We start from the raw sequence: 24,870 nt of genomic DNA, 5'->3' as shown, positions 1-24,870 counted from the left end.
AATCACAGTCATGTGATAGCTTAGGTTAGTCAGTTTGCTAAAAACTGATGTTTAAGTATCCAGGTATTTGTTATTACAAGTCTCAGCAGTCCAATAACAATGTTGAAACAGCCTCTTATGACCTCATGTTTTTTTTTCTTCTTCTCTTCACCCGATTTTCGCTCGAGAAAAACGATCTCTTAACTGCTCGTAATATTCGATATTAGATGGATTCTTAGAACCGCCCACAAAGCTTATTCGTGGCTGAGCAAAGAACGCGTATGGCCCGACAATGCCGCATAGGCAACCATTATTCAATGTTGCTAAAAGACTCTAGGTAAGGCACGTGAAGTACCTGGGTATGTATTTACAGGAACGCCAAGTCGGTTGTGGCTAATGTGTATCGATTTTCATATCACCTGTGGCTGGTGACCCCTTTAAGGAGACGACACAATAGAAAACCTCTTCGATGAATGAACAAACACGTCTTATAATTTCGACTACCCTAGAATAGCAAGCTAGTATGAAGAAGAACATACATACACATATATATAATATTAGCTTATACGACGTATGCATCAATCAAAAGAGGTAAAAAGAAGCAAAAAGATGGGGTTTCCCCTTTCGATTTGTATTAGTTCCTCCTGGAAGTAAGTCAAATGAGTTAATAAACTTCAGCATATTTATTGTCTCAAGTACGAGTGTATGAAATATATATAGAGTAATATAGGGTAGAAAGATCCAAAAAAAATAAAAAAAAATACGGTGCCGGGTGTGAATCCGGTGGGACTCGAACACTCGCTTGCACCCGTGAAAAACCCTCCGGGGTCTACCTGGCCAGGGCGACACGCCTAGGAAGTTTTTACTTCAGTAACATGGAGCTTGAGCTACTACATGTTCTGGTGACAGTGCATGCTGTTATTTAATTATAAGTACTTCATGTGGCATCACCTAGGTAACTTATAGCGTTAGGAGACCAAGTGTCAAAATGCGCTGACACCCGGCATTAACTTAGGTACATTACAGATCATGATTACCTGTTGTGAAATGCCCTCATTACCCTGTGACTCCCCACCAAATGGAACAAGCTTAAAGCACCTCATCATAATGAGGTAGGTATCTAATAGTCATATTTATCAAATCTTTTACCTAGGTTCCCTTAAGAAAAATATAAACTGCCTACCTTATATCATATTATAGATATAGTTCGCAGGAACTGTCATCAGTCAAGCTATATATGAATCATGACTTTTTGAAGTACAGTAGTATATAACCACCGGCTACCCACCTACTCTATATATGACTTAATAACTTTCTAGCATTAGGAAAGGAACATTATCTTTGAACACATGACACTAACACCTACCATACTACTTTCGTTACTCTCCTTAATCGTCGTTCACGTTATAAGATGTAACGGAAATCATTGTGCAAGTACTTACATATATTTAAATATTTACTATATACAATCTTAGGCCATCGAATTCTACCCTTCAAGCTGAAACTTTTTCTGTCTGATCATAAGGTACATGAACCATCATATTACCTGTATCAGCAGTTTCCATGACAAGAGAATACCAGAGCCTATCCCCCTGCACTAACGTTGCAGTGTCAAGACACCAGGGCGGTAAGGCAATGAACCATAGTCACCACCGGAATTCTTATCTCGGCCCTGATAAAGTAACTCTAGGTTACATGGGTCAATAGTCATAGTCTGATCAGGGTTGTTGCGAACTAGATCGCCGTGACTAATGTCGTTGGTCCAAGTGGCACCACTATTGGCCTTGCCAGCGAAAGGGCTGCTCTCGGTTGCGGCCTGTGGTTTCCAGGAACCGTCCAAACTGTCGGCCGTAAATGATCTAAAGTATCGCCCGTTCGACCCAATCGCCTCGACGATCATGAGGTACTTTTTCTGACCCTGAATAGTGTAGACCTGAACGGCTTCAAAGAGATTATTGGTTGTGTCGCTTAAGACAACCGTCGACGACGTGCCGAAACTGCCGGGAAACTTGTCGATGGGCATGCTGGCCCGATAGACCTTGCCATTATCCCCGGTGAAGAACAGATACATGTTTTTGTCGTCACCGATGACTGTTTGATCAATACAGCCGGTACCCGAGCCCGAGATGGTCCCAGAGAAAAGCGCCTGTGTCGATGACCACCCATTTGCGTTGGTAGGGTCGGTTGACGTTTTATAAGAGAATGCGGTCGGTCCCCATTGATAGGCAAGCACCCAGATGTCCTTCGGTTGGAAGTAGAACAATGTGGGTGCTACAGTGCCTGAACTCATAGCATTTTGACTGGCCGTAGCCATGTCAGACCAGTTTGAAAAGAGGCCGAAGGTCATTGAGCCCCAGCCCGACCCCGTGTTATGAGTTGTTCCATATACAAGATGCTGACCCTTGTAGACGACGTTAGTGAAGTCTTTAAGCGAGACCCAACCAGACTTTGGTGTTGCCAGCGCGTCTGTAGATGTCCAGCGATAAGTTGACGGAAGATCGCATGTCTGCGCTATGACGGCTGCTGTCGAGGCAAGCCATAGGATACCGGTTGACACCAAGCCCATATTAGTATTCAGGAATTTCATCCTGATGATATCTTCTTATGGTTGAAAGCCAAAATGAGAAGCTTCACGGTTTGATCTAAAGGAGAATTGAGGAGGAGGATCGTCAAATTTGTATATCTGTTCACACAACGGGTAAGTGTTTTCGGTCACGCACTGGATCTAAACAAAGACCGGGTCGCCCACCGGGTTGCCCAGGGTGCTATATCTTCACAAAATTTCCCATCGTGGATTAATACAAAATACTGGTTAATTAACGGGAACCTACGGTAACTGCTGTGATAGCTGCGCTTGTAGTCCCAATTAACCCGTATTGCGGGGACTGTGTATAACGGCTGTTCTAGAAGCACCAAATGGCCGTTTACGTAGCATTAGCCTTTAAATTCCCGACGTCAGTATCATATGTTATATATATAGTTTTACTAAGAAACTCGATGTAACGCTTGCTTATAGGCGAGCAAATCACATAGTTGCAAGATATATAGCTAAATATGATACAAGAGTTTGGCTTGTAAGTCAAGATGCTCTGTACCTTTACAACATCAGAATGAGTATATACAATTCTAATCCACCTATAAGGAATTCTGATGGAGTTAGATTATAGGATATATCGGCGACATAATATGAATTAAGTATTAGCAATATGCGGCAGTGACCGAGATAGGCCAGAAACAAACCGGCTCTTATCTATCAATTAAAAGATTGAGGTCTTACTTTATACTACCTATTAGCAATCGAGGCAGCGTGAAATATCTATGGTACTTCGCTTTGTGTGTTTTGTGCTTTATGTATTGCTCTATTCAAGTCGAGAACTTAGAGTTTCAGGCTCGAAGTCTGGTCGCATCGAAATTCCATAGTAGATATTCCATTTCCCAGAACGAAGTAACTATGCCTTCGATTTATTTTCTTCGCTAGAAACTGTGAATGTCTCGGTAATATAAATACCGATCTCCTAATCTGAATACCTCTGTGCAAAATGCTCTTGGCTCGCTTCATTTGGAGGTTTCATTTTTTGATTGCTTGGCTTTTTAGACCAACCACGGGACATCTCGAAAGCCTTTCCACCACTGGAGCTACAATGCGCATAATCAGAATGGTTCTGGCTTTTGACCACGACAGAATGATTATTCTTTTCGAGCCTTTCTCAGAGCGTAGTCCTGACCCGTTCGACCTATGAGTATTATGGACACATGAAGACCCTAGAGATGACGAAGATAGTGACTACGTATTCACGAGTAGCCCACTTGTTAGTGACGAGAAGGTCGAATAGAGAGCGTAGGGAATATACTGTTCGTAGGAAAATGACAACAATGATAAATATTCCAGAACCAAAGAAGACAGCGAAGATAATATTCCTGTAAATAGGAATCTTAGCATATACCATAAAAGGGGTAGTGGGATAGCCATAATACCAAATTCGGAGATAATTCTAAGAATTAGGTACAATGTTATTTACTAAGGAGGAAACTATGTGGCAAAGGGCATATAGCTTCACGTACTACTGGGATGTGGCTTCCCCCGCTAGACCAATTCGACGGCGATGGTCTTTAACATGCCCCAGAGAGTCTACTTGACCAGATTATTCTGCCAGAGATTCACCGTCTACTAATTGTAAGTTATAGGGAGTGACACAGGCAAGGATAGCTCGCAAGATATTTCCGTTGGAGCCTTGATCACGACTGGCAGTAGTTTGCCCCTTCTCGAATCTTGTATAGATACATGTAGGTATGCACCTTGCATTGGTCCACAATCTAATAATGACAATAATATAGTTATACGGTTTTTATTGGCTTTTTATGTACTCATGATATGAGGTAGGATATATATAAAATTAAAAAAATGATTATGATTTTGTGAACGTCTATGGAAATACCACAACCGCCCTTCCGGCCAGTGTTCCCGCCCTTAAAGCGTTGTAGGCCTTCCCCAGCTCGTCAAAGGAAAACTTCTCAATGTCAATCCTAAGTTTTCCTGACCTTGCTAGCTCGCACACCTCCTTTAGATCCTGCCGTGTACTCCCCAAGCTGATGGCAAACTCGCAGCTGGTAGCTAATAAACCCCATCCCACTTCCAATGTGCCACCATGCATTCCAACGAGAACAATGCGGCCCCGCGGGCGAGAGATCTTGGCGGCAAGTCGAAGAGTATCGGCGCTTCCCACAAAGTCAATAATAGCGTCAACCCCACGGCCGCTTGTTCGGGACATAATATACTCCACTGCTGACGTTCCGTTGCCTGTGAAAACCACTGCTTCATCGGCACCTACTTCAATAGCGGTGCGAAGCCGTGCCTCAATATTATCGATAGCAAAAATGCGCGCCGATGACAGAAGGTTAACGAACTGCACTGCATATGTGCCAAGTCCTCCGATGCCTATGATTGCGACACTTGTACCGGGCTTCAGGCGTTGGATGACGGTTTGGACGGCGTGATAAGCCGTCACTCCAGCATCGGTGAGCGGTGCGTACAGAACAGGGTCTTCGTCACCAATAGAGATGACTTCGATGCGCGGCACCAATAAAAACTCAGCCAGCCCACCATCCATGCCGCATCCGCGCGTCATCGCAATCGCGTTGCGCTTAAACGCTTCGCAATGCTGCTCAGCGCCATCCGTGCAGTACTCGCAGTTTCCGCAATGTCGCATGTGATGAACGACAACAGCTTCGCCAAACCGCAAGTCCGTCACGGCACTGCCAACCTCTTCCACGAAGCCGGCATTCTCGTGTCCCAGGATATAGCCCGGGTCGAGAGAGTTTGCGTATGGCGCCGACCCGGGCTGGCTGTCTACCATGTCTAGGTCGGAACGGCACAGGCCGGCGGCTTTCATACGAATTAGGACATCTCCGGGGCCCGGCTCGGGCCTAGGCACGTCGACGTATTGTCCCGGTTCGCCCCATTGCACTAATTTGAAGGCTCTCATGGTTAAAGGGAATATGTTATCTATCACGGCCAATTTCAATAATAAAAGAGAGTTTTAGAACGGTTTACTATACTAAAATTCTACGAATAATTGTATACCTTTTATGATAGTTAGGAGCGGGGTATAGTAGTAGATATTGAGTCACGTATCTAACGTAATATGCCCCTTAACCGCTATTAGTGCTGTATTTCGCCTCGTCGCACCTAGAGCTCAAGTATTGATCGTAGAAGATAGAGCTACCTAATATGTGAACGAAAAGGGGCAGTATATAATGCAGGTACCCAAGGTCAGGATAAGTCAAAAAGCTATAGGGGATGACCGTCGCCTCACTTTCGTACGCTCATATACTATAAGTAATGTCAAGTATGACGAAATTAATTACTCGAAATCATTACTTGCTTATTTTAAGGCTAAAGCACTTCGCCTAGAGATATAGGTTTAAGGAATTTACTGCCCCCCTGTAAGGAGACAATATCTAAACATCATATGAGAGAACAATAAATACAATGTTATAATTTTCCGTGAAAGCTTGAGCAATAATAAATGTCCTTAATATAATAATATAAAGGCCATGTTGATCCAATGAATTTCTGCCCAGGCTCTCATCACACTACCACCCTATATCATCACTCACATGACCTTGTTCCTCTCCTTCATCCCCAGGTTCCTCTTGCAGTAATTCCTTTACGTCGTCGTTGATATCTGACTGCTCATATCTCTCGTCATATAGCGGTCCTATCTTCTCAAAGTTATGCTCTTGGTAGTGAATATCGGATCGGTGGTTGTAGCATTTGAAGCAAAGGGAGAAGTCGTGGGTGCAGTCGATACATTTCCATTGTATCCCTAAAATCTTCTACGCATCACGATAAGATCAGTATTCTACTGCATATAGTTAGAAAGGGTTATACTAACGACAAAGCAGCTTTTGCAGTCAATATCTTTCCAGTGTCCAGGCTTCATATTGTGCTGAAAGTCGTCCCACTCCTCCTTTTCCCCATCCTGGTTGATTCTAGTACGTATTTTAGGCTCGAGCTCGCCTCTCAACACCGTAAAATTGTTGGCAAAGTCCAAAAGCTTCAACGCTGACCAGTCGTCTGCGCCGTAAGTACACCCTCGAGCCCATATATCTGCGTTATGCGCGATTAGCTTGGCAATAGTATCGCTATGTCCGGAACGTGCCGCCCATAGCAACGGAGTCCAGTTATCGTGGTCTGCGGCGTGAATATATACGGCATTGAAGTCGTTAAATAAATATTCGAAGCACTCTTTGCTTGGTGACGAAGCTGCGAAGTGGATCGGCATGCGACCAAATTTATCCTTCACACCGATTTCCGCGCCAGCTTTGGTCAGGGCTTTGATGCCATCATCTTTCCAGGACATACATGCAAAGTGGACGGCCCGACGTCCTTGGTCATCGGAAACGTTTAATTGGGCCTTGCGCCGGATAAGGAACTTGAGCATATTTGTGCCTGTCGTCAGGTTGGTTTTGGCCAGCTCCGCAGCACGAATAATCGGGTATCCAAGCTGACCGCCCAGCTGGTCAATCGGGGCCTTGGCTTCATCAACTAGGTATTGCACCATCCTCTTAAGTTTTGAATCGTCTTGGATACCCAGCGCCGTATATAGCAACGACTGCCCATACTTAGCATCTACCGCTTCTAGATCTGCACCTGAATCGACAAGTAGCTTCACGATGTTCAACATGCTGCGACTAACAGCAAGGTGGATGATGCTTCCGAAGATAGGACTTAATATATTGACACTGGCGCCTTGTTCTATGAGATATCTAGAAACACTCTCGTTATTATTCCTAATTGCTATAGAGAGGGGGGTATACCCATCATGGTCCTGGATGTCCAATGGAACTCGTGCTTCGACTAGGAGTTGTACCATAGATACAGGCGTGTTCTCCTGTATACGATGAAGTCTAGTCTGACCTTGCTGATTGATATCGTCTACAGGGACATTATAGACTCTAGACAGTAGCAATTTGAGACATTCCAAGGCATCTTTTGAATCAGATTCTGTTCGTAGTAATAGAATATCAACAGCGTCATTGCCATTATTGCTCTTGAAATTTGGATTGGCACCGGCTTTAAGGAGAACTTTCACACAGCTAGGTTTATGGTACATACAAGCCAGTTGTAGAGGCGTGCACCCGACGTGATCTTCGATGTCGACGTTACTTTCATAAACAAAATCTAGGTTGGGTTTGGGATCATTCTCAAGTAGCGCTTGAATAGATTTAGGGTAGCCACCCAGCGCAGTCAGATGTAAAGCCGTCCCAAGAGCACTAAGGCTATCAACAAAGACACCCCTTCTAAGTAATTCTCGAATAATACTCGGAAAAGCGATTCCTGCGTGGAGGGCTCCTAATCCCACATCTGACACCCATTTGACGTCGATATCCTCATCTTGTAGAAGATAATTTGCCATCTCGATTCTACCTTGCTGGAGAGCTGCGTATAGTGGCGTATATGACACACCCCCGGTGTAATTAATGTTAGCTTTATTATTCAATAGGAGCTTTGCCATCTCTAGATTTCCTTGCATACAAGCCCAGGTGAGAGGTGTCTTATAATGTGTATTGTAAGGATCAACAAAGTCCACTTCGGTACCGTGTTCAATTAGTACAGATACAAGCTCGGTATTTCCAGTGTAAACGGCTCGTGTCAAAGGCATCAACTGGCCTGGGGGGGCCGCGTCTTTGTTTGGCTTATGCTCGTGTTCAAGTAGTATCCGGGCGACGTTTGCATGACCTCGTTCGATTGCTGCGTAGAGTGCAGTCCCTGTAACGCATTCTTTGTTTATATCAGCCCCGTAACTGAGCAACAAGCGAACGCATTCTTGTAAACCCATCTCGGAAGCAACAACTAATGGCGGTCTTCCAAAGAAGTTGGCATCCTTCTCCGTATTGCCGCTCTTGAAATCAGCTTCGGCTCTGATGAGAATACCAAGTGCTTTGTGCATGCAATTTTCGACTGCTATTTGCACTGGATTTAGGCCCCAAGGGTCAGTCTTTTCAAGACTTGCACCACCTAGTAAGAGGAGCTCTAATATACGTGGATTTTTTCTTATAGCTATAGCTATGATTGGAGTACCCTCATAATCCACAATTGTTAGGTCCGGCTGGGGGGTTGAGGTTAATAGAAGTTTCACTGTAGAAATGTTGTTTCGCCATGTCGCGATCATCAGTAGCGGCATTTCAAGGAAGTTGCTTCGTTCATTGATATCACAGCCAGATATCAGCATTGTCTCTAGGAGACTGTCTAGCCCTGTAGCAGTAGCCCGGAGTATAAGGTTCCTGGGCCATTTGAAGGCTTTTCGATCCAGTATCTTCTCGACAAGAAGGTTAACACTGCGCATATTACCATAAGCAGCGGCCCAAAATAAGGCTTCTTGGTGTTCCTCTTCATCCACAGTCACTTGCTGTAGTAGTTTCTCAACCAACTCGCTATTCCCCATTCGAGCAGCCTCGGTGATAGCGTACCAACAATTTTTCTTGAAGGAGTTCTGATTATTCTCAGATTTGATCTTTTCATCTACCAAGTCATCTAGCCCTAACATTGCAAATATAGGTAATGTTGAGATGTAGCTTCGTTGCATTCTGGTAAATGGATTTGAAAAGAGCCAAAAGGGGACTTCCCAAGCAGCTCTTGTTCTTGCAGTAGCAAAAAGTTCGTGGACAAGATTGACGGGCTTGAAACTACCACTGGATCTATAATGTTGAGGCCAAAATCGAACGGCATACTCGGCCATACTCATTCTTGGGTGTAATATCACGGCCGCATCCAGTAAAGTCGCCCATGGACCCCCTTCAAGATTTTCAGGGGAAAAACTTGCTAGCGACTCTCGTGCACCCTTGAGTTGAATATAACGCAAGCAAGTTTCCGCCATAACACTATTTACCTTGGCGGTACGTTCTTCTGCGCTCCCTTCAACACCTACTTCTGACATGTGATAGAATGAAGGATGGCTGAACTTGACATCACGTCCTGTGACCGTGATGATTCCACCGAATGCATCCTCTATATCGTGAATAATTCTTTCTATATCTAGATCTTCAAATCGGAGTTCCTTCCCATGAAGTTCGTAGACTATGAGAGCCTGGACTAACGATTCGGATGACCATGGTTCTGCTGCATGCTTGATCCAATTGAAGACGTTCTTCGCTCTCAATTGCATTTTAGGCTCTAGCGAATAGATAAAGGCCTTGACTATATTCTCTCCTGTTGGAGGGAATAGTATATTTATCCTGTCTGCAATGTCGACTTCTGGCCATTCTCGAGAAAAGTTACCAAGCCATGATAAAATAATATGTCCCAGATATGGCGTATCATTGCATTCCTCGAGAAGGCTCTTTAGCTGTGGCATAACACCTTCGTAGATAGGGCGGTTCTTTATCAGACTAGCCAATCCCAGTCCGAGATTCTCAGATACTTTGCCAATGGACTCACTAATCGCTGGGCAACTCTCCAGATCAACATGTGCAATGCCAGCAAACGAATCGATGGCCAGGCCCTCCCGTGTAGAAGTCGATATAATCATTGGGCATCTCGCCTCGCTGTAGCTATATTCCTCCTGTATACGTCCAAGGAACCATCGACGCTGATCCTCGGGGCATTGATCAAAGCAACTGATGAAGATAGTAGGTCGGTGGGTAAAACTGGTAAGGGTCTTCAATATAGTGAATAGATGATACAGGTCCTCCAGCGACCAAGCGCATGTGTCGTCAAGGAATGCTAATTCACTTATTATCAACTCAAAGTTATCATCCCCCCAGAAGCGCCATATCATGGTATTGATCAAGTACGTCAACATTGACGAGATGGAATTACATCGCGAATCCCATCGATCAAACTCAAAATACACAACTGACTTAGAACGTGCACCCCACTCCTCTTTGAAGGCAATCCTCGCATCGTAGTCGGCATAAAAAGCACGGGACACTTCTCTGGTATCAACGAGAGGGTTTCCATTTCCGTGGAGATGCATAATTATAGGCCCTACATCCGTTTTAGAGAAAACAGAGAATGGTTCCAGACCATAGATCCATGCTAAAGTGGGTGGATCGGGTAGTGCTGGGTCGAATGGCGTATTTAAGGCTCGCGTTGGGGGTATAAGTGAAAGGAGCCGGGCTTGGAATGCAATCATACGATAGTTGACCTTGAGATCTAGCAGTTCATTCGTTTGTGGTCAGTTAAGTCTCAACCCTTCCGCGCTTTATGGGGATCGACTTACTACAACCTCTCTCGTCGAAAGTGTTAAACAAGGGTGATAATGAGAGGTCAACTGAAGCACTACGGATGAGATCTACGTGATCTATATGCTGATTACTGCGTCTCCCGGCGGCTTCAAATGATTGTCCGATGAAATGTGTGTATCGTGAGAATGGAGTCACCGGTAGGGGGGTCTCATCCGCACCTGTAAGTTTCGTGTCGTGTAATGTCTTAATATCGACATTGCCTCGTCTTAGACTATCGTGAATGTCTTGGGTGAATAAGTTGAATATAGCTGCGCGATCTAAGATCTTGGTTGCGAGAAAACTTTGATTCACTCTATCAACTTGATGTGCTAGAGCTTTTACCTTCTTTAATAGCTGGTTTCTAATATCAGGGCCAGGGAGAAGAACGAGCTTATGTAATTGATCCTCGAGGTCATCTTGGGATTGAAATCGATGGGGGGTACCCCTGAAAATCTAGTACTGGTATTAGTCGAACTCCAGATTTTCAAATGTTACTCACAATTGCAGTGGTTAGCATAGGTATCTTCCCATAAATTGCGCATTTGTTCATAGCAATAGAGAGCGCCTAGTAAGATTGGTTAATCGTGCTATTATATTCCCAAAGTACCTAAAGATTGGGAGTCAATAGATACCTCTTTCACGATTATCCCTCCAAGATCGTGACATATCCATATGACTGGACGGTCAACTTCAGTCTATACCTCACAATTAGATAATTTTAAAGTCCTAAATTTTAATAATGGGATGTGCGCTAGGTAGTTTACCTCCTCAAGTCCCCTACGAACTTCGGCATACTTTTCGATAAGCCTTTGAGCATGTTGGATGAGACCATTCGGTTCATATAATTCCGAATTCTCTCCAATCTCATATGAGTAATCGAGCTCTCGGATTGTCAGGTCTTTGAATAGCTTATTCCTAACCCACCAAGAACCATCCTCGTCGATCCAGGCAGTCCTATAATCATCACGTATACCGTGAACGGTGATGACACTGTACAATTTGTGAGTTTGGCGTTTAAGATATATTATTCAATAGCTTTCATACTCATAATCATCATAAGCCGAACCTGACCAGCCCAGGGGATAATTTATATCAAGCCCAAGCTTGTGCTGCTTTGATTCGGAACCTTGGGGTAGTAGGTTTTCATTTGGTGAAAACAGATCTGTTGTTCCGGATTTATTGCTGATTACATCTTGATTCTCCTCGTTTCCCGCCGTGCCTGATACGTTTAAGCTTCTTGCAAAAGCTCGTGCTTCTTCTCGTAACTGTGCACCTGTCTTATACCTTGAGAGTAAGGTATCATCCATTAACACTGATAAATCCATAATAAGTATGGCGGATATCAGCCCTTGATTTAATAATGAGACTTATAGAATTGAAGGATACTAAACATGGTATTTGAAAATATGCGCTGCGTGCAGTATAGAGCCTCACGGCGACGTGGAGGTCCTTCTTCTGACCGGAAAATCCGATATCGAGTTGCCCCTCAGCTAACCCCCCTGTTAACCCCCCCTTTATGTGGCAGTACGGTAATTGTATAGAACATCTGCGCACTGTGGGTGAGAAAATTGCAACCCTCTATTTAGTCCATCGGTCAGCTTATTAGTTACATTTGCTTATCCCTACAAGTCCTACAAGCACAATGTAAGGTGCCTATTGAAGCAACAGTCCAATTCAGGATAGCTTCTAAACGTACTATTCCCAAGGCTTCTGTCCTTCTGTAATAATAGTCCTAAAGGTGACATTACAAAGCTCGTTGAGGTTGACACTTCCTAACTCTGGATTCCCATATACCACATTGTTATTTGGACGCGTCCCTGTATCGTTAGGGTCTGGTTGGAAAATAATAGGGTCATCCTTAGGAATCTTTTTAAATAGACCTTTAAAGGACGTCTTTAGGTCTGTCTTGCAAGTGAAAGCCAGTTTACAGAAGAATTTCTCTTGGTCATCTCTCGAGACGAGAATTGCGACCCTCAATGAAGCAGGAATCCCGGTGCGTTGCGTCTGATTTTCTGAGAGTTTCCACGTCGCAATGCAGTTTGGAGGCCTATTGTTAATAAGTCGCTTCCCTCCGCATAAAGTAATAGCATCTGAACTTGTTTTAGAGATTGTCTTCTCCCATTTACCAGTCAACCCAAAGCTAGCGAATTGTTCAACCCCAATTGTAGCCTCCCCGCCCATGGTTATATTTTCTTCTTGTGTCGTTGGCATTAGGCTATACGTGTCTTCGAATGAGACTTTCTCGACCTCAACGTCGCTGTCAGGTGAATTAGTCCCAAATAGAAGCTCAATCGTAGCCTCAGAAATTCGACGTGAACCTCTGGGCTGAAACCTCCACTCCATAACTATCAAAGTCGCATAACGGTCACTATCGGCAGACATGGCTCCATGAATGACCTCCTTGAGGCTACAAGTGATGTCAATAGCCCCAGTTCGTTGAAGAATTTCTGCTCGATGATATTGATCCTCTGTAATATTGAAGACGTGAAAGCCACTTCCATCTTCACCCCCGGCCTCATACATTCCAATGTCCACTTTTTCGACATCTGCTTGTATACATAGTGAGTCTTGAGTGTGTTCAGTCATTCTCTCGATAATGCGTAGAGTGAACACTTTCAGATGAGGAAGTGAGTTGGAGAGTGGTGGTGCGCTAACATAGAGACAAGCTTACGAAGGGAATCTGACTGGGTACCTATTAACCCACCCTTGCATATTACACTGTATACTTTATATTTCAGCTCGGCGATAACAGATGCGGTGATAGCCCACATCAACTGCCACCTAGGGTATGTTGCATCCAGAGCCTCAGTAGGATTTATCTACTCGATTGCGCAGTTCTCCTAACTCTTAGTTTTCAACTTAATAGCAAGGTCAACCAACTTGAACCGCATATCAAAATGGATTCGGATTCAGAGCAAGATTATCGAGAAGATCTCAATGAAGACTTTGAGGATGACTTTGACTTGCCCGAGGATGGCACCGACATCCACACGAAGAGGGAGGAAAACTATGAGGAGCGCTTCAAAGCAGCCGTGAAGATGATTAAGATGAAAAGGAAGTTTGAGAATAAGAACGACATTAATATGTTTCTGCATGAGTATGGAGACATTGCTGGCGGGTCTTCGCCTAAAGTTTCAGGAAACTTGCTTCACGCTCTGATCGACGTAGTTAAGCATACTGACGGTATCAAATCGAAAGATGTTGAAATCCTAATCCGGGAACTAGTCAGAAGATATCCAGAGTTACTCATTAAGTTGAACAAAGATGGGCACAATCCCGTTTTCATGGCCATAAGAGCCTCTCAGCATCAGCTTGTGGAGTATATGATCTCTTCCTGTATTGACGATCAAGGGGAAACCATGAATAGGGAAACCATAAGCACTGCATTAAGCATGAAGGCTCCGGGAGGCGAAACTTGCCTCCATGTTATTTTCAAGGAGAGATTCAACCCGGGCACGGTAAACATGCTTATTGAAAACGCCAGCGACGAAGCATTGTCTATCCAAGATTATGACGGCAAGACACCAATGCATTATGCCGTCTCGTTTAAGGAATGCACAGACGTAAGGGCTAAGCTGATTGCGCTTTTTATCAGACGCGATTTGAACACGATGCGGAATAAACGGGAGCCACAAAAATCTTTTCTTGATCTATTTGATAAGGATGGAATGTCAATCTACCGGGAACATCAAACAACGAGAGTTGTTATTACGAGCAAGGTCATGAAACTACGTCAGGCTGCGGGGAGTATGAAGCAAGATCAAATCGATACTTCAAGATTACCTAGAGAACCCGCGCCCCAGGTTAGCATAGGATATCCGGGGAGTTCAGTCGCAATTAGACCCACTAACGACCGCGAAGAAGAGAGATATGGTCGTATCGCTAATAGAAGCGGTGGTTTAGATGAGCGTGAAGCCTTACGTCAAAAGAAGAAAGCAGAGGAGGCTGCCGGTCGAGATACTAGCAGGAATCGAACAACGCGAGTGAATGAACCCAATGAAAAATCCATACAATTAGCAGTCAAAGTCAATGGTACAGCTCGACAACAAGAGCCGTCACCTAATACACCAGTTAAACGGAGCAACACAATACATTCCGAGACGACTCAAGATCGGGAGAAGGAGAAATCATTAACAAGCACAGCTCAGAGGAATATTGGCAAGTTGAATGCCGTTACGAAGATTTCTGACAAGATTTTACTAGACCTGAAGCTACATTATATGAGGACGAGAAATGCTGAAAAGGTGATCAACTTTTTATATGGCAACAACATGGATGGTAAGCATAGTGCAAAGCAAAACCAACTGCTACTAACATGGGTCTTAAGATATCCAAACCAGTTTTGACTACGATACTCTACCCCGAAATATTCTATGGAAGAACTTCATCGGCAGATTTGGCGCGGATTCCAAATCTGGCCTTAGATTCGATAGTGTGCTGCAATATGTAACGCTCCCACACGTCGAAGTTCGCCAAAAAGGTCGTCTAGCCGATCAAGACGCTAAAGTACAATCTAAGACACACCAACCTGGAGCCCTCGGTTGCGAAGATATGAAGTATTTTTTTGATTGGCTGTATAATAAGGGCGTGCGCCACATTATCAGACTAACGGTTGAAGATGCCGGGGGCTCGGGGGAGAAAGTGCACAGTGACCAAGCTATTCAGGAGTCCCTAGAGCGTTTTGTTGTTGAACATCTCGATTGGCAAAAAGTAGACTTGGATCCAGAGACTATACTACATGTTAGTAGCAAAGTTGACATAACAGCACTTACGCATGATGGTCCGAAGGACACCGAGTTGGTCCCGTATTCGCAGTTAAAGCAGCTGTACTTGAGGTGGAGCGGAAGTAATGCAGTGCTCCGAGCCTGGAGCGAACCGGAAGGGTTACCAATGCTGCCCCGACTCATGAGAATCTACCTATGTAGACCCCATTCTGAAAAAGTATGTGTTTCTATAATGTGTTAGTGATATCTAACGGCTAACCAAGAGAAGGCCTATGACAATATACAATGGATTAATAAGAAAATCATCGCGTTTCAGACCAGACTCAATGCGAACCGAAAAGCCATACGCGCTCAAAAGCTTGCGGCTTCTGACAATAAGGTTGCATCCAGTATTAGTGTTGGATTTAACGATGTTGAGGTTATTGCTACTGACTTGGGTATTGGTGAGAGTAAAGCGACATCTAGTAATATTCCCCATTTTACAACTTCGACACATGTTAAGGGGGTTAATTCTCATCGGTGGCTGGACTCAACAGCAAGGTTCGCTGGCGAAATGGTTCCCTTCTGGCAAAATATAGTCAAGGAATTCCTCGAGACAAGGAAGAATCAAGGTACCCAAGAGCGGATTGAAGACGACGTTATACTAGCACTAATCGACGATGGCGTGGACATGTTCGATGCTACTTTGGACAATCACGTACTTGAGGGCAAGAGCTTCGACTTCCATGACGGGAAGATTCGGCCGCCGTTCTCATCAGCAAGAGGCCATGGTACAGTCATGGCCAATATGATCCTACGTGTTTGCCCAATGGCAAAAGTCTATCCAATACGGCTAAAGACATATCAGAGTGAGAATGGGAAGAACACGATCGACAAGGACTATGCAGCGCGGGTACGTATCATCTAAGCCACTTCGGGAGGGGCATCATAACTAAGATACTCATTACAGGCTATACAAGCAGCTCTTGATAAGAAGGCTACAATTATTTCCATGTCGTGGACGCTCCCAATGAAGAATAATAAGAGCGATTCAAAAACTCGATGTAAGCCTTTCTGGCGCTTAGCCCTGACCCCTTTATTTTATTCCTATCTAGATAAAAATGTAATTCGTCATTGCATGAAGAAGATATGCTAAGTCCTAACCTTTTAGTGGACACTGTTCTGAAAAAGGCAGTAGATAGTAAAGTCTTAATGTTCTGTTCTGCTCCTGACGAGGGTAAATTCACCGAGCTTGACTACCCCAGCGGGCCATGGCGTGACCGTTTCTTCCGCATCGGCGCCGCACGTGCTGACGGTACGGTATTTCCGTGGACACCCGACGATGGCATCACATACGTCCTACCCGGCGTCGACGTGATCAAAGAACAAGCAGGAAGACGTTCATTCGAGATACACTCTCCAGGGGGTGCTATAGCACGCGAGGTAGACGTCAAGTACGAGACCGGCTCAAGCGTTGCCACAGCACTAGCGGCTGGTCTCGCCGCCATGATCATCTACTGCGTCAAAGCCAGCATCCTCGCCGTCAAGACGGCGAACCAAAATAAGGGCTCCGTGGTGGGTATCGCAATCCCCGACAATGGCGCAAATCTGATCGCAGATCCTGATGCTATGAAACGAGCTTTTGCTAGCTTGGGAAGCGTTACGCAGAATAAGTTTATTCAGATTTGGGAGGAGCTGGATAATATTAGCGAGTTGTTGGAGGCTTCGCGAGGTCAGGATTTAAGTGCAGAGGCCAAGCTAAAACAAATCGAACGTTTTGTGGAGTTTGGACGCAAGCTTTCAAACTCGGTCAAGTATTAAGTAGCAAGAGAAGGGGATTACAATTCACTTACCTAAGGCTCGCCCCTGAGAACTGGTACGGTATATATAAGTGATCAATATTGTGCTGTCTCAGGCCGCTTTGTTTCTCGAATCCGTACCGGTAGCTCACTTTCAGAACCACTCGAGGTTACTCCCCGGGTAACACGAAAGTCTAAGGTTTATACTGTACTATACTTGATATTTATTAGGTATTATATTCTTAGTGAAGATCAGGATAGATTGAACTATAAATGCCAACCCTCCACCCTTTTATATACCCTCTCGCGAGAGCGCTGCACGCATCTGATATACCCACTCCTGGTAGATTTACTCCTAAATCTACCTCAGCCCAGTTTGGAGAGTGAACATAAGATTGTCAGGAGTATCAAATATATCCCATCTATACTTAGATATACCAAGTATATCCGTAACTAAATGATCTAGAACCCCACGACTAACATCCCAGGTGGCTTCAGCAGTTATGTGAACGGGATTCTTGATATCAAAGAACGTTCTTAAAAGTCTTTCATGAGCGAAGCGTAATATCTTGAAATATACGTTACTAACGCGAACAGCATTATGGTAGCCGGTTTGCTGTAGAGTGCGAGTTACGTCGCAGGTGCGTTCGTCGTTGCGTATCAAGTTCCTAATTATGGCTAGGGGTTGTGCTTGATAATTGAAGACGATAGATGAAGGAAGGACTAATGGTACGGATGGTACGGATCGGAGCATAATCATGAAACTTATATGATGCCTCGGATTTTGAACGAGTTCTTGGTGATTTGCGCCATGCTTTAAAAACTCATTTACCAGTTCAATCCAAGCTAATATCATATTGTCGACGAAAACATCATTATCAAATGTATGGGTTATGATTTGCAGAAGACGCGCCCATGCTGACTCCCGTTGTGTACAGGGCGTTGATACAAAATCGTCGTTAGTTAATAAGCTTACTGTTTCCACTTCTACCATACCATTAGGGTCAGCTCCCCGATCCAGTGATGTGAGTATAAGCTGAGCTCTAGCCTCGAAATCTTTACAGGAATTCACGTCTCTGCTTATTGGCGATAGTACAAATGGGTGAAGAGATAGAAATAGCCCACTCAATGTATAGTGTATGAGTGTTGTGCATTGTTTCATGGATAGGTTCGGAAGTTCAGACAATAATCGGGACGTAATCCCAGACATCGCGTAGAGCTCAAGTGATGAGGTTATATTGTAAAAACTCCCCAGTTTTTCAGGGTGTGTTTGTTTTTCATTTATTTTGGTATAGATAGAATCAAGTTTCTGATCCAGGATCTGTTCAAATCTTGTTTTGTCTTCCTGTAATCTCAGGATGAGATTCTGAATATCGCTGTTCGTATTATCGAAATCTGGATTCGAACGAAGTAGGGCCAGATCGTATTTTCTCCTAAAGATTCAAGTTAGTTACAAAGTACCTTGATTTATAGCTAAGATAGCCTGGTATCAAGAGTTACCTCAGGTCAAGGAGTATTTGCGTCTCCAGGGCTTTCTGATAGGAAGTAAGTTTCCTGTATAGTTTCTCGATAGATCGATTGTTGATGAGTAACTTTGCTGTTAATATCAGTTTTTGCTTGCCGTTGCTATGGCTGACAGATATGTTTAATTCTTCTAACAATCTGTTCGCGGCATCTCTACACTTGCACGCAATATGAAAAATAGTGTGATCACCTTCTATAATTGGTTGTGCCTGAGTCGATATTTCTTTTTGTAGTGCTTCTAAAGCCTCCTTCAAGTTAGTCACGGTCTAGCTTTGTACCTGATCGATTTGCCCACTTCCATATATCTTTCTACAAACTCCCACGACTTTTAAGCCCCAATCAACGACCTGAATAACGTTAACGGCAAAGGAAAAAGCTGCAATCGCCTCCATATTTCCATATTGCCTATATTAGTAAGATAGAGAAGGGGGAAGATAGTTATCGGGAGTTTTACTATAGAGGCAATTTTTCATGAGGGGTTTAGAGCCTGATAGCCAGAATTATGCCTTACCATTCGGATCTGTTTATTTCGCACCAACAGTCAACTGCAATGTAACATCAGGAAACAAGCCAAATTAGCTCCAACTACTAACGAATATGCGACGCTTTGGAGCGATCAGTCAGGCTAATCATGTTTATTATATAATGCTATAGTTCTCTTTCAAGAAGGGAGTATAGATTATAGGGGCTTTATATTCTCATTCATGGTTCGTAATATCTAGATAGTTCAGTTATAGTCTCACTAGCATTCTAAATGTCACATATTACTTTGCCAATGATGTCGTCTAGCCGCTAGCTAGGCATTTGTGCATTTGAGTTGCTGCACTGATAATAAACATGCCAATTGATAGTGTGGCACAAGACACTAGATTACCCCTATTTCTATGTTCATCGTACTGGCTAGCAGTATAGTGTTCAATGAGCATATATTCACTATATAAAATTATATCATGTAAAATATGAAGAGATTATGTATATGTTTATGATCAGCGGAAGAATTATGATCTACGATCGCGTAACCATGATCTGTTACCCGTCAAGTTCCCCTTCCAAATTACGGTCTTCTTAGCCTGCTATTCAAATGTGGCCACGAGTCACATTCAATAGACGTATTAATTATATTCAACATTAACTAGATCGTGGTCGATTAGGTCCTAGTTAAAAGTGGCATGTTGGAAAGAATATAAGACCTCGTTGGATAAATTATCTTTTGATAAGCCGTAGCTATTTACCATATGAGCCTTGTACTATGTCAGAGATCATGAAACCTCCTACAAAGCTTCTCGGCTAGCCGGCGCTGTGGTCGTGCGGGCCTACGTCGCCCAGTGCCATACCCACTAACGCTATAACCATATAAGAACTTGCGCAGCCTTGTTTAGGGACCTCCGCTCACTCGCGTCGTCATCTGTCTCAATTCAAAACCCTTGTGCAATTTGAAGTCGGCATGACGTCGGAATATGAAATGAGTTTGTCGCAAATCAGTCAGACTTCGTGCGGGGGAAGGGCCACAGACGAAAGCAAATGGATCAGGTGGGAGCACACTATATAGGACAATCTCGTCCAACTAACGAGATGGTTGGACTTTGATCGGCATCATCATGACCTAGATAAATTTTGAAGTTTTACATGGTGCTCTTAGGTCAGCGTTTAGGCGAGTTGATTCGGTGCCGTGAAGATTTTTCTGCGATGGTATTCGGAGCCTCTATTCAAAGCTGCCGCCGAAACTGAGACAATGTAATATTTTACCCAACCGAGGTGTTCCGCAACACAGACTCAGTCGGCTGATAGAATTAACTGCACATCTTGTATTCCCACCGTCTCGTCGTGGTAAGTTGAAATGAACAGAGCTACGGTAGCGTCAATCGCTCAACGGTAGTTACCTAGGTATCCTAACCTCAGGCATCATAAGCCGAGATTAGTAGCCGCAGTGTCGAGTTGACCCTACGATGTACAACCTGCATTCGCAAGCCAGGTCTCTTGACCTAGGTCAGTACTATAAGAATCAATAGATTGGAACGAGAAAACCCAATCAATAAGCCGCACACCCTATATCAAACGTTAGTTACCACCTAGACTTAAGCTGACTATCCAAAACCTCTCCCCTGCTAGTTGACAACTAATATTGACAACATGAGGGCGTTTCGGAACGTATGCCTTATCCTCTTCTCCATAACACAAGTTGGGTCTAGAACCAGCAACGGCCATCAAGATGGGACGATTCACCCGAACATGTACCCGGCATGCATACGTTATGAGACTGCTTTGAATAAGCTCTACGATTGTGATTACTTTGAGAGCTACTGGGGATTATCCCACGACGATTTTATCAAATGGGTAATACTTTCCCCAATTTTAAATTGGACATGACTGACATGACCTCTAGAATCCTTCAGTCAAAGCCGATTGCAGTGGGATTAAAGTTGGTCACTCATACTGTGTTAAGGTCAAACATGACCAATCGGTCTCCGTCTCGACCATTGCAACAGTAACTCCTCCGCCTTCAACTGTACAAAAGGGTCTCATGATAAACCATACCACAATAACAGTTTCAGCGCCTCCTAGTCCAACCTTCACACAGGCGGGCATCGTGAAGGATTGCAATATTTACTATCGGGCAGTGGCTGGCGATACCTGCTCCAAAATTATATCCAAGTATAAGATATCAGACCCAGCCCAATTCATAGAGTGGAATCCAGCTGTAGGGGTCAACTGCTCCGGGCTAGGCGCAGATTACTACTATTGTGTTGGTAAGTTCTCCTGAGATACCTAATGTTTTACCTAGGTATAGCTCGGCCCTTTGATGCTCAGAAATCTCACACGTGAGCGGTATAGGAATCAAAGACACGTCTAGCACATATACTAGGCCATTTATAACAACGGCGATTCCTCCAAATTGTATAAGAGTACATCCTACGCCCACCCAACCTGGGTCTATATGCAAGTGTAAATCATGGCATCAGGTTAATTCGGAGGATACGTGCGCGAATATCGAGGCGCGGTACAAGATAACAGCGGAACAGTTTAATAAATGGAACCCGTTGGTCGGACCTATGTGTAAGTTATTATGGGATGGATATAACGTATGCGTCGGTGTGTAGCGGGCCAAATTGTCGTATAGAGTAATTAGCAACAGAACTCTTCTTTTTTTCTTTTTTTTTTCATAACTACAATGCTTATATAATTCCAAATGCATCCCTGATTATTACTATTACAAGGTCCCGGTAATAATTATCCCTTCGGGTAAGCTACTCCGCGAGGGAAAAAGGCGCAGCATTATGCGGAGCAGGACGACCAGGAATTCCGGATCATCGGCAGCTCCGTCTAAGAAAACGGTCGTCCGGGCCCACTACAAAACGGGAGATAAACGCGCTTACAGCGCCGAAATACCCAAGACCGAATCCAAAGAGGAAGGTGATTAAAAGTCACTGCCTGTGTCAGCCAGCGGACGTACCTCTTCTAAATACATGTTCTAGACCTAGCTATGACCCCGGAGCCGACCTTCCAAGCCGACGATTTTTATATATGTCATGTAAGGGACATATACACACCATGAGCGCCCTTCTTATTCACGTGCCTCACACCACATCATATCAATATCTGCAATGCACACATAACGGCACCAAGTGTATCTAAAGGTCTAAAGGACGGGAAACATAGAGGAGGAAGTTAAACAAGGTATGTCGCTTTACACCTCCTTCCACTCATCCCCCCTTGCCTCCGAGCTTGCTTGCCAGCCGGCCTACCTACCTATCCATTAGTCATATAACAATTTCCAATCCTCCATCTTATGTAACTAAATATATAGCAGATCGTGATCATGATATGGAATTTCGAAGCGAACCCCAACGCGCATCGAGATAAACACGGGCCGCAGCCAATGAACCACATACGAACCGTTACATCCACTCGCCCTACGCCATGCAGTACAACTGATCTATCATAAGCTGAAATTTTCAAAGTCCAAAAACGGTTCTTAATACGTACCTACTTATTATAAGGATCTTGACGCTTGTGCCAATCGGGCGCTCTGCCTGCCACCTATTCGTTTTATCCCGGTCCAGAACAACTCGCTTCGAGACCGTTTTCGTGAAACCCTGCATACATGTGTAAGTTGGTAGGGAATCATGCTACATTGTAGAGTTACTAGGCCAGACGTATGTAACTCTGCACGTACAGGGTATATCGGCAGCGTAGATACCTCATACAAAACGTGTGTACATATATGGACCCCGTCGCCGCGGGCTATTCCGCGTTGTTCCATCGCGGAACACGCGTCGTCCTTTTCAAATCTCGTCTATATTTACAAACTTTGTGTGGAGTTAGTTCCTGTTAGAGCTATTGGATGAGCCCCTTGCATCAACATCTGGATGGACCATGTTCTATGCCCATGTTCATGTGTACGTACGAATAGCAATATAGCTGTATTAGCTCTGCTGCATCGTGCTGTGGGCATGTATCTAATGTGCATGGGTAAGGAGTGGAACTCGTTTGCGCTGTTAGAGGTATGCAGTAGAGCATGCATGCATATAATGGTAATTCGACGTGCCTTTCCCCCCCCCCCCCCCCACCATTCAATTATTCCCCGTTTAAAATTCCCTGGAACGCTTAATGCAAGGCGAAAGCCATCCGAAACATTCATCCCCACGGTTCCCTACCGATTACCTATGTGAGGGCTCCAGCCATAGTTGACCATTTACGGGTGGCGCCGCCTCACCTGTCCAATAGATTCAGCCAGTTCAGCACCATCTGAGCCTTCAGTAGGTTTCCTCGCATATCCATATGCACACCGTCGTATAGGGTTGCTTGAATGCTCATGTTCCACGTCCCGAGGTGGTCAATTCCCCTTTCGGCCGCCTGAGCTGCCATCTCGTGCTCGAACTTCACGAGGGCCTTATTGCCCTGGCTGACAATCCACTCATCCGGCTTCTTGTCTCCAGCCGCGTTTGGCGTAACCAGAAGAACCGGTACATTTCCTTTAGAGTTTGGACCCCGCTGTCGCGTGCTAGTTCTCGTCTTCGATTCGATCGTGTCCAATACCAGATTCAGCCAGTTCAAGGCTTGGTCTATCTCTAGATTATTCCAGAGCCCATGACCAAGAACGAAGGCCTTTCGCTGTAAGGGGTTGGGATCAATCGCCTTTTCTAACCGTCGATGTTCTTCCTCTGGGATGGGATATCGCACAATTTGCTCAACTGCCGTCAAATATCAACATGATATGCTATTACCAAGCGAGGCCTATCATCAAAACGTACTCCGTAAATCTGTGTCCCACTCGGGCATCCATCTTGTGCACGTGAGGCTTATAGGGTCGTGCTCTATGACATCCGTGGTGCTGAAAATACCCTGGACTGAGCAGTCGCGGACGTCGAATTGCCCGTTACAGAAGCACTTGCGTCTGGACGTTCCACATTAGCGACGAGGCTATATAAACTTCGAGGAAGATACTTTAGGTATGTTTCCGCCATACTTTTCTTCCTCATCAAAGTTCCAATTTGTAACCCCGCCATATCCTATATCCTCTCGAATTACGATATTCAAGGCCCCAATAATGTGTCTCAGCATAGAATCTCCTACGAGAATAACTTGAGAATACCGACCCAGGATATCGCACGCTTCCCACGAGCTAAACCACTGCATATCGCAACCCCGAGGTGTGTAAGGCGCATCTTTGCCGGCCCGACCGCCAAATGACATAGCTGTCAGCATCGAATTCTTGTCTGAGCAAACGGATCCAACAGGTAAATGGATGTCCAAGGAAGAAATATTACATTCTCGTCCGTAATGCTTATATTGACGTAAAGTATTTATGGGTTCCCTCGCCCATAAATCCGATGCGTAGATTTGGGACGTTTTATGGAGGTGGTAATATAAAACAGCAATGATGAGGATCATAAGGAGCCTATATAACATTTTTCTGAACCTTCGTGGACAAAGTACATGATCGCTGTCGTGAATTGTCCGAGGCGAAACAGTAGTCCTGAATCCCAAGAGCCATGCCGTAAATCGATGTCGACGATGGTCTTGCCCTCTAAAGGTTTCCCGGGGAATGTGTACGCGGAGATCGTCCTGAGAACCGTCGCTAGACATATCGGCGGTGCTTCTGATTTGCTATCAGATTTTTTTATATTATTTGTAAG

At 44.4% G+C, this 24,870-nt stretch overlaps 6 protein-coding genes across 7 annotated transcripts; 2 read left to right on the top strand and 4 right to left on the bottom strand.

Moving 5' to 3' along the window:
* Positions 1 to 1,576: 1,576 nt before the first annotated feature.
* Positions 1,577 to 2,566, bottom strand: GL218_02423 (putative alpha-L-arabinofuranosidase axhA; the record flags this gene model as incomplete). The annotated part of the gene is made up of 1 exon (XM_033578941.1): positions 1,577 to 2,566. The coding sequence occupies one exon, from the start codon at positions 2,564 to 2,566 to the stop codon at positions 1,577 to 1,579; it is 990 nt and encodes a 329-aa protein (XP_033437811.1).
* A 1,837-nt stretch (positions 2,567 to 4,403) lies between these two features.
* On the bottom strand, positions 4,404 to 5,462 carry GL218_02422 (NAD-dependent alcohol dehydrogenase; the record flags this gene model as incomplete). Its single annotated transcript, XM_033578940.1, has 1 exon — positions 4,404 to 5,462. The coding sequence occupies one exon, from the start codon at positions 5,460 to 5,462 to the stop codon at positions 4,404 to 4,406; it is 1,059 nt and encodes a 352-aa protein (XP_033437810.1).
* Positions 5,463 to 6,072: 610 nt separating this feature from the next.
* On the bottom strand, positions 6,073 to 8,432 carry GL218_02421 (Ankyrin-3; the record flags this gene model as incomplete). Its single annotated transcript, XM_033578939.1, has 2 exons — positions 6,073 to 6,315; positions 6,375 to 8,432. The coding sequence occupies 2 exons, from the start codon at positions 8,430 to 8,432 to the stop codon at positions 6,073 to 6,075; spliced, it is 2,301 nt and encodes a 766-aa protein (XP_033437809.1).
* Positions 8,433 to 13,604: 5,172 nt separating this feature from the next.
* Positions 13,605 to 17,231, top strand: GL218_02420 (uncharacterized protein; the record flags this gene model as incomplete). Its single annotated transcript, XM_033578938.1, has 5 exons — positions 13,605 to 14,985; positions 15,035 to 15,648; positions 15,700 to 16,323; positions 16,381 to 16,474; positions 16,582 to 17,231. 5 exons carry the CDS (start codon positions 13,605 to 13,607, stop codon positions 17,229 to 17,231), a joined length of 3,363 nt encoding a protein of 1,120 aa, XP_033437808.1.
* A 3,632-nt stretch (positions 17,232 to 20,863) lies between these two features.
* GL218_02419 (LysM) lies at positions 20,864 to 21,831 on the top strand (the record flags this gene model as incomplete). 2 transcript variants are annotated; one of them, XM_033578936.1, is made up of 3 exons in its annotated part: positions 20,864 to 21,067; positions 21,117 to 21,480; positions 21,566 to 21,831. In XM_033578936.1, 3 exons carry the CDS (start codon positions 20,864 to 20,866, stop codon positions 21,829 to 21,831), a joined length of 834 nt encoding a protein of 277 aa, XP_033438663.1. The 2 variants fall into 2 exon arrangements, with proteins under 2 accessions (XP_033438663.1, XP_033438662.1); XM_033578937.1 differs by having other exon boundaries at positions 21,542 to 21,831.
* Positions 21,832 to 23,443: 1,612 nt separating this feature from the next.
* Positions 23,444 to 24,439, bottom strand: GL218_02418 (uncharacterized protein; the record flags this gene model as incomplete). Its single annotated transcript, XM_033578935.1, has 3 exons — positions 23,444 to 23,925; positions 23,986 to 24,128; positions 24,201 to 24,439. 3 exons carry the CDS (start codon positions 24,437 to 24,439, stop codon positions 23,444 to 23,446), a joined length of 864 nt encoding a protein of 287 aa, XP_033438664.1.
* Positions 24,440 to 24,870: the final 431 nt, after the last annotated feature.

This window comes from Daldinia childiae (genome assembly GCF_008694065.1).
Source record: "Daldinia childiae strain JS-1345 chromosome Unknown Scaffold2, whole genome shotgun sequence".
In the NCBI taxonomy this organism is placed as follows: domain Eukaryota; kingdom Fungi; phylum Ascomycota; class Sordariomycetes; order Xylariales; family Hypoxylaceae; genus Daldinia; species Daldinia childiae.
Note: the sequence above shows the minus strand (reverse complement) of the source record. Positions and strands in the feature narration are given on the sequence as shown.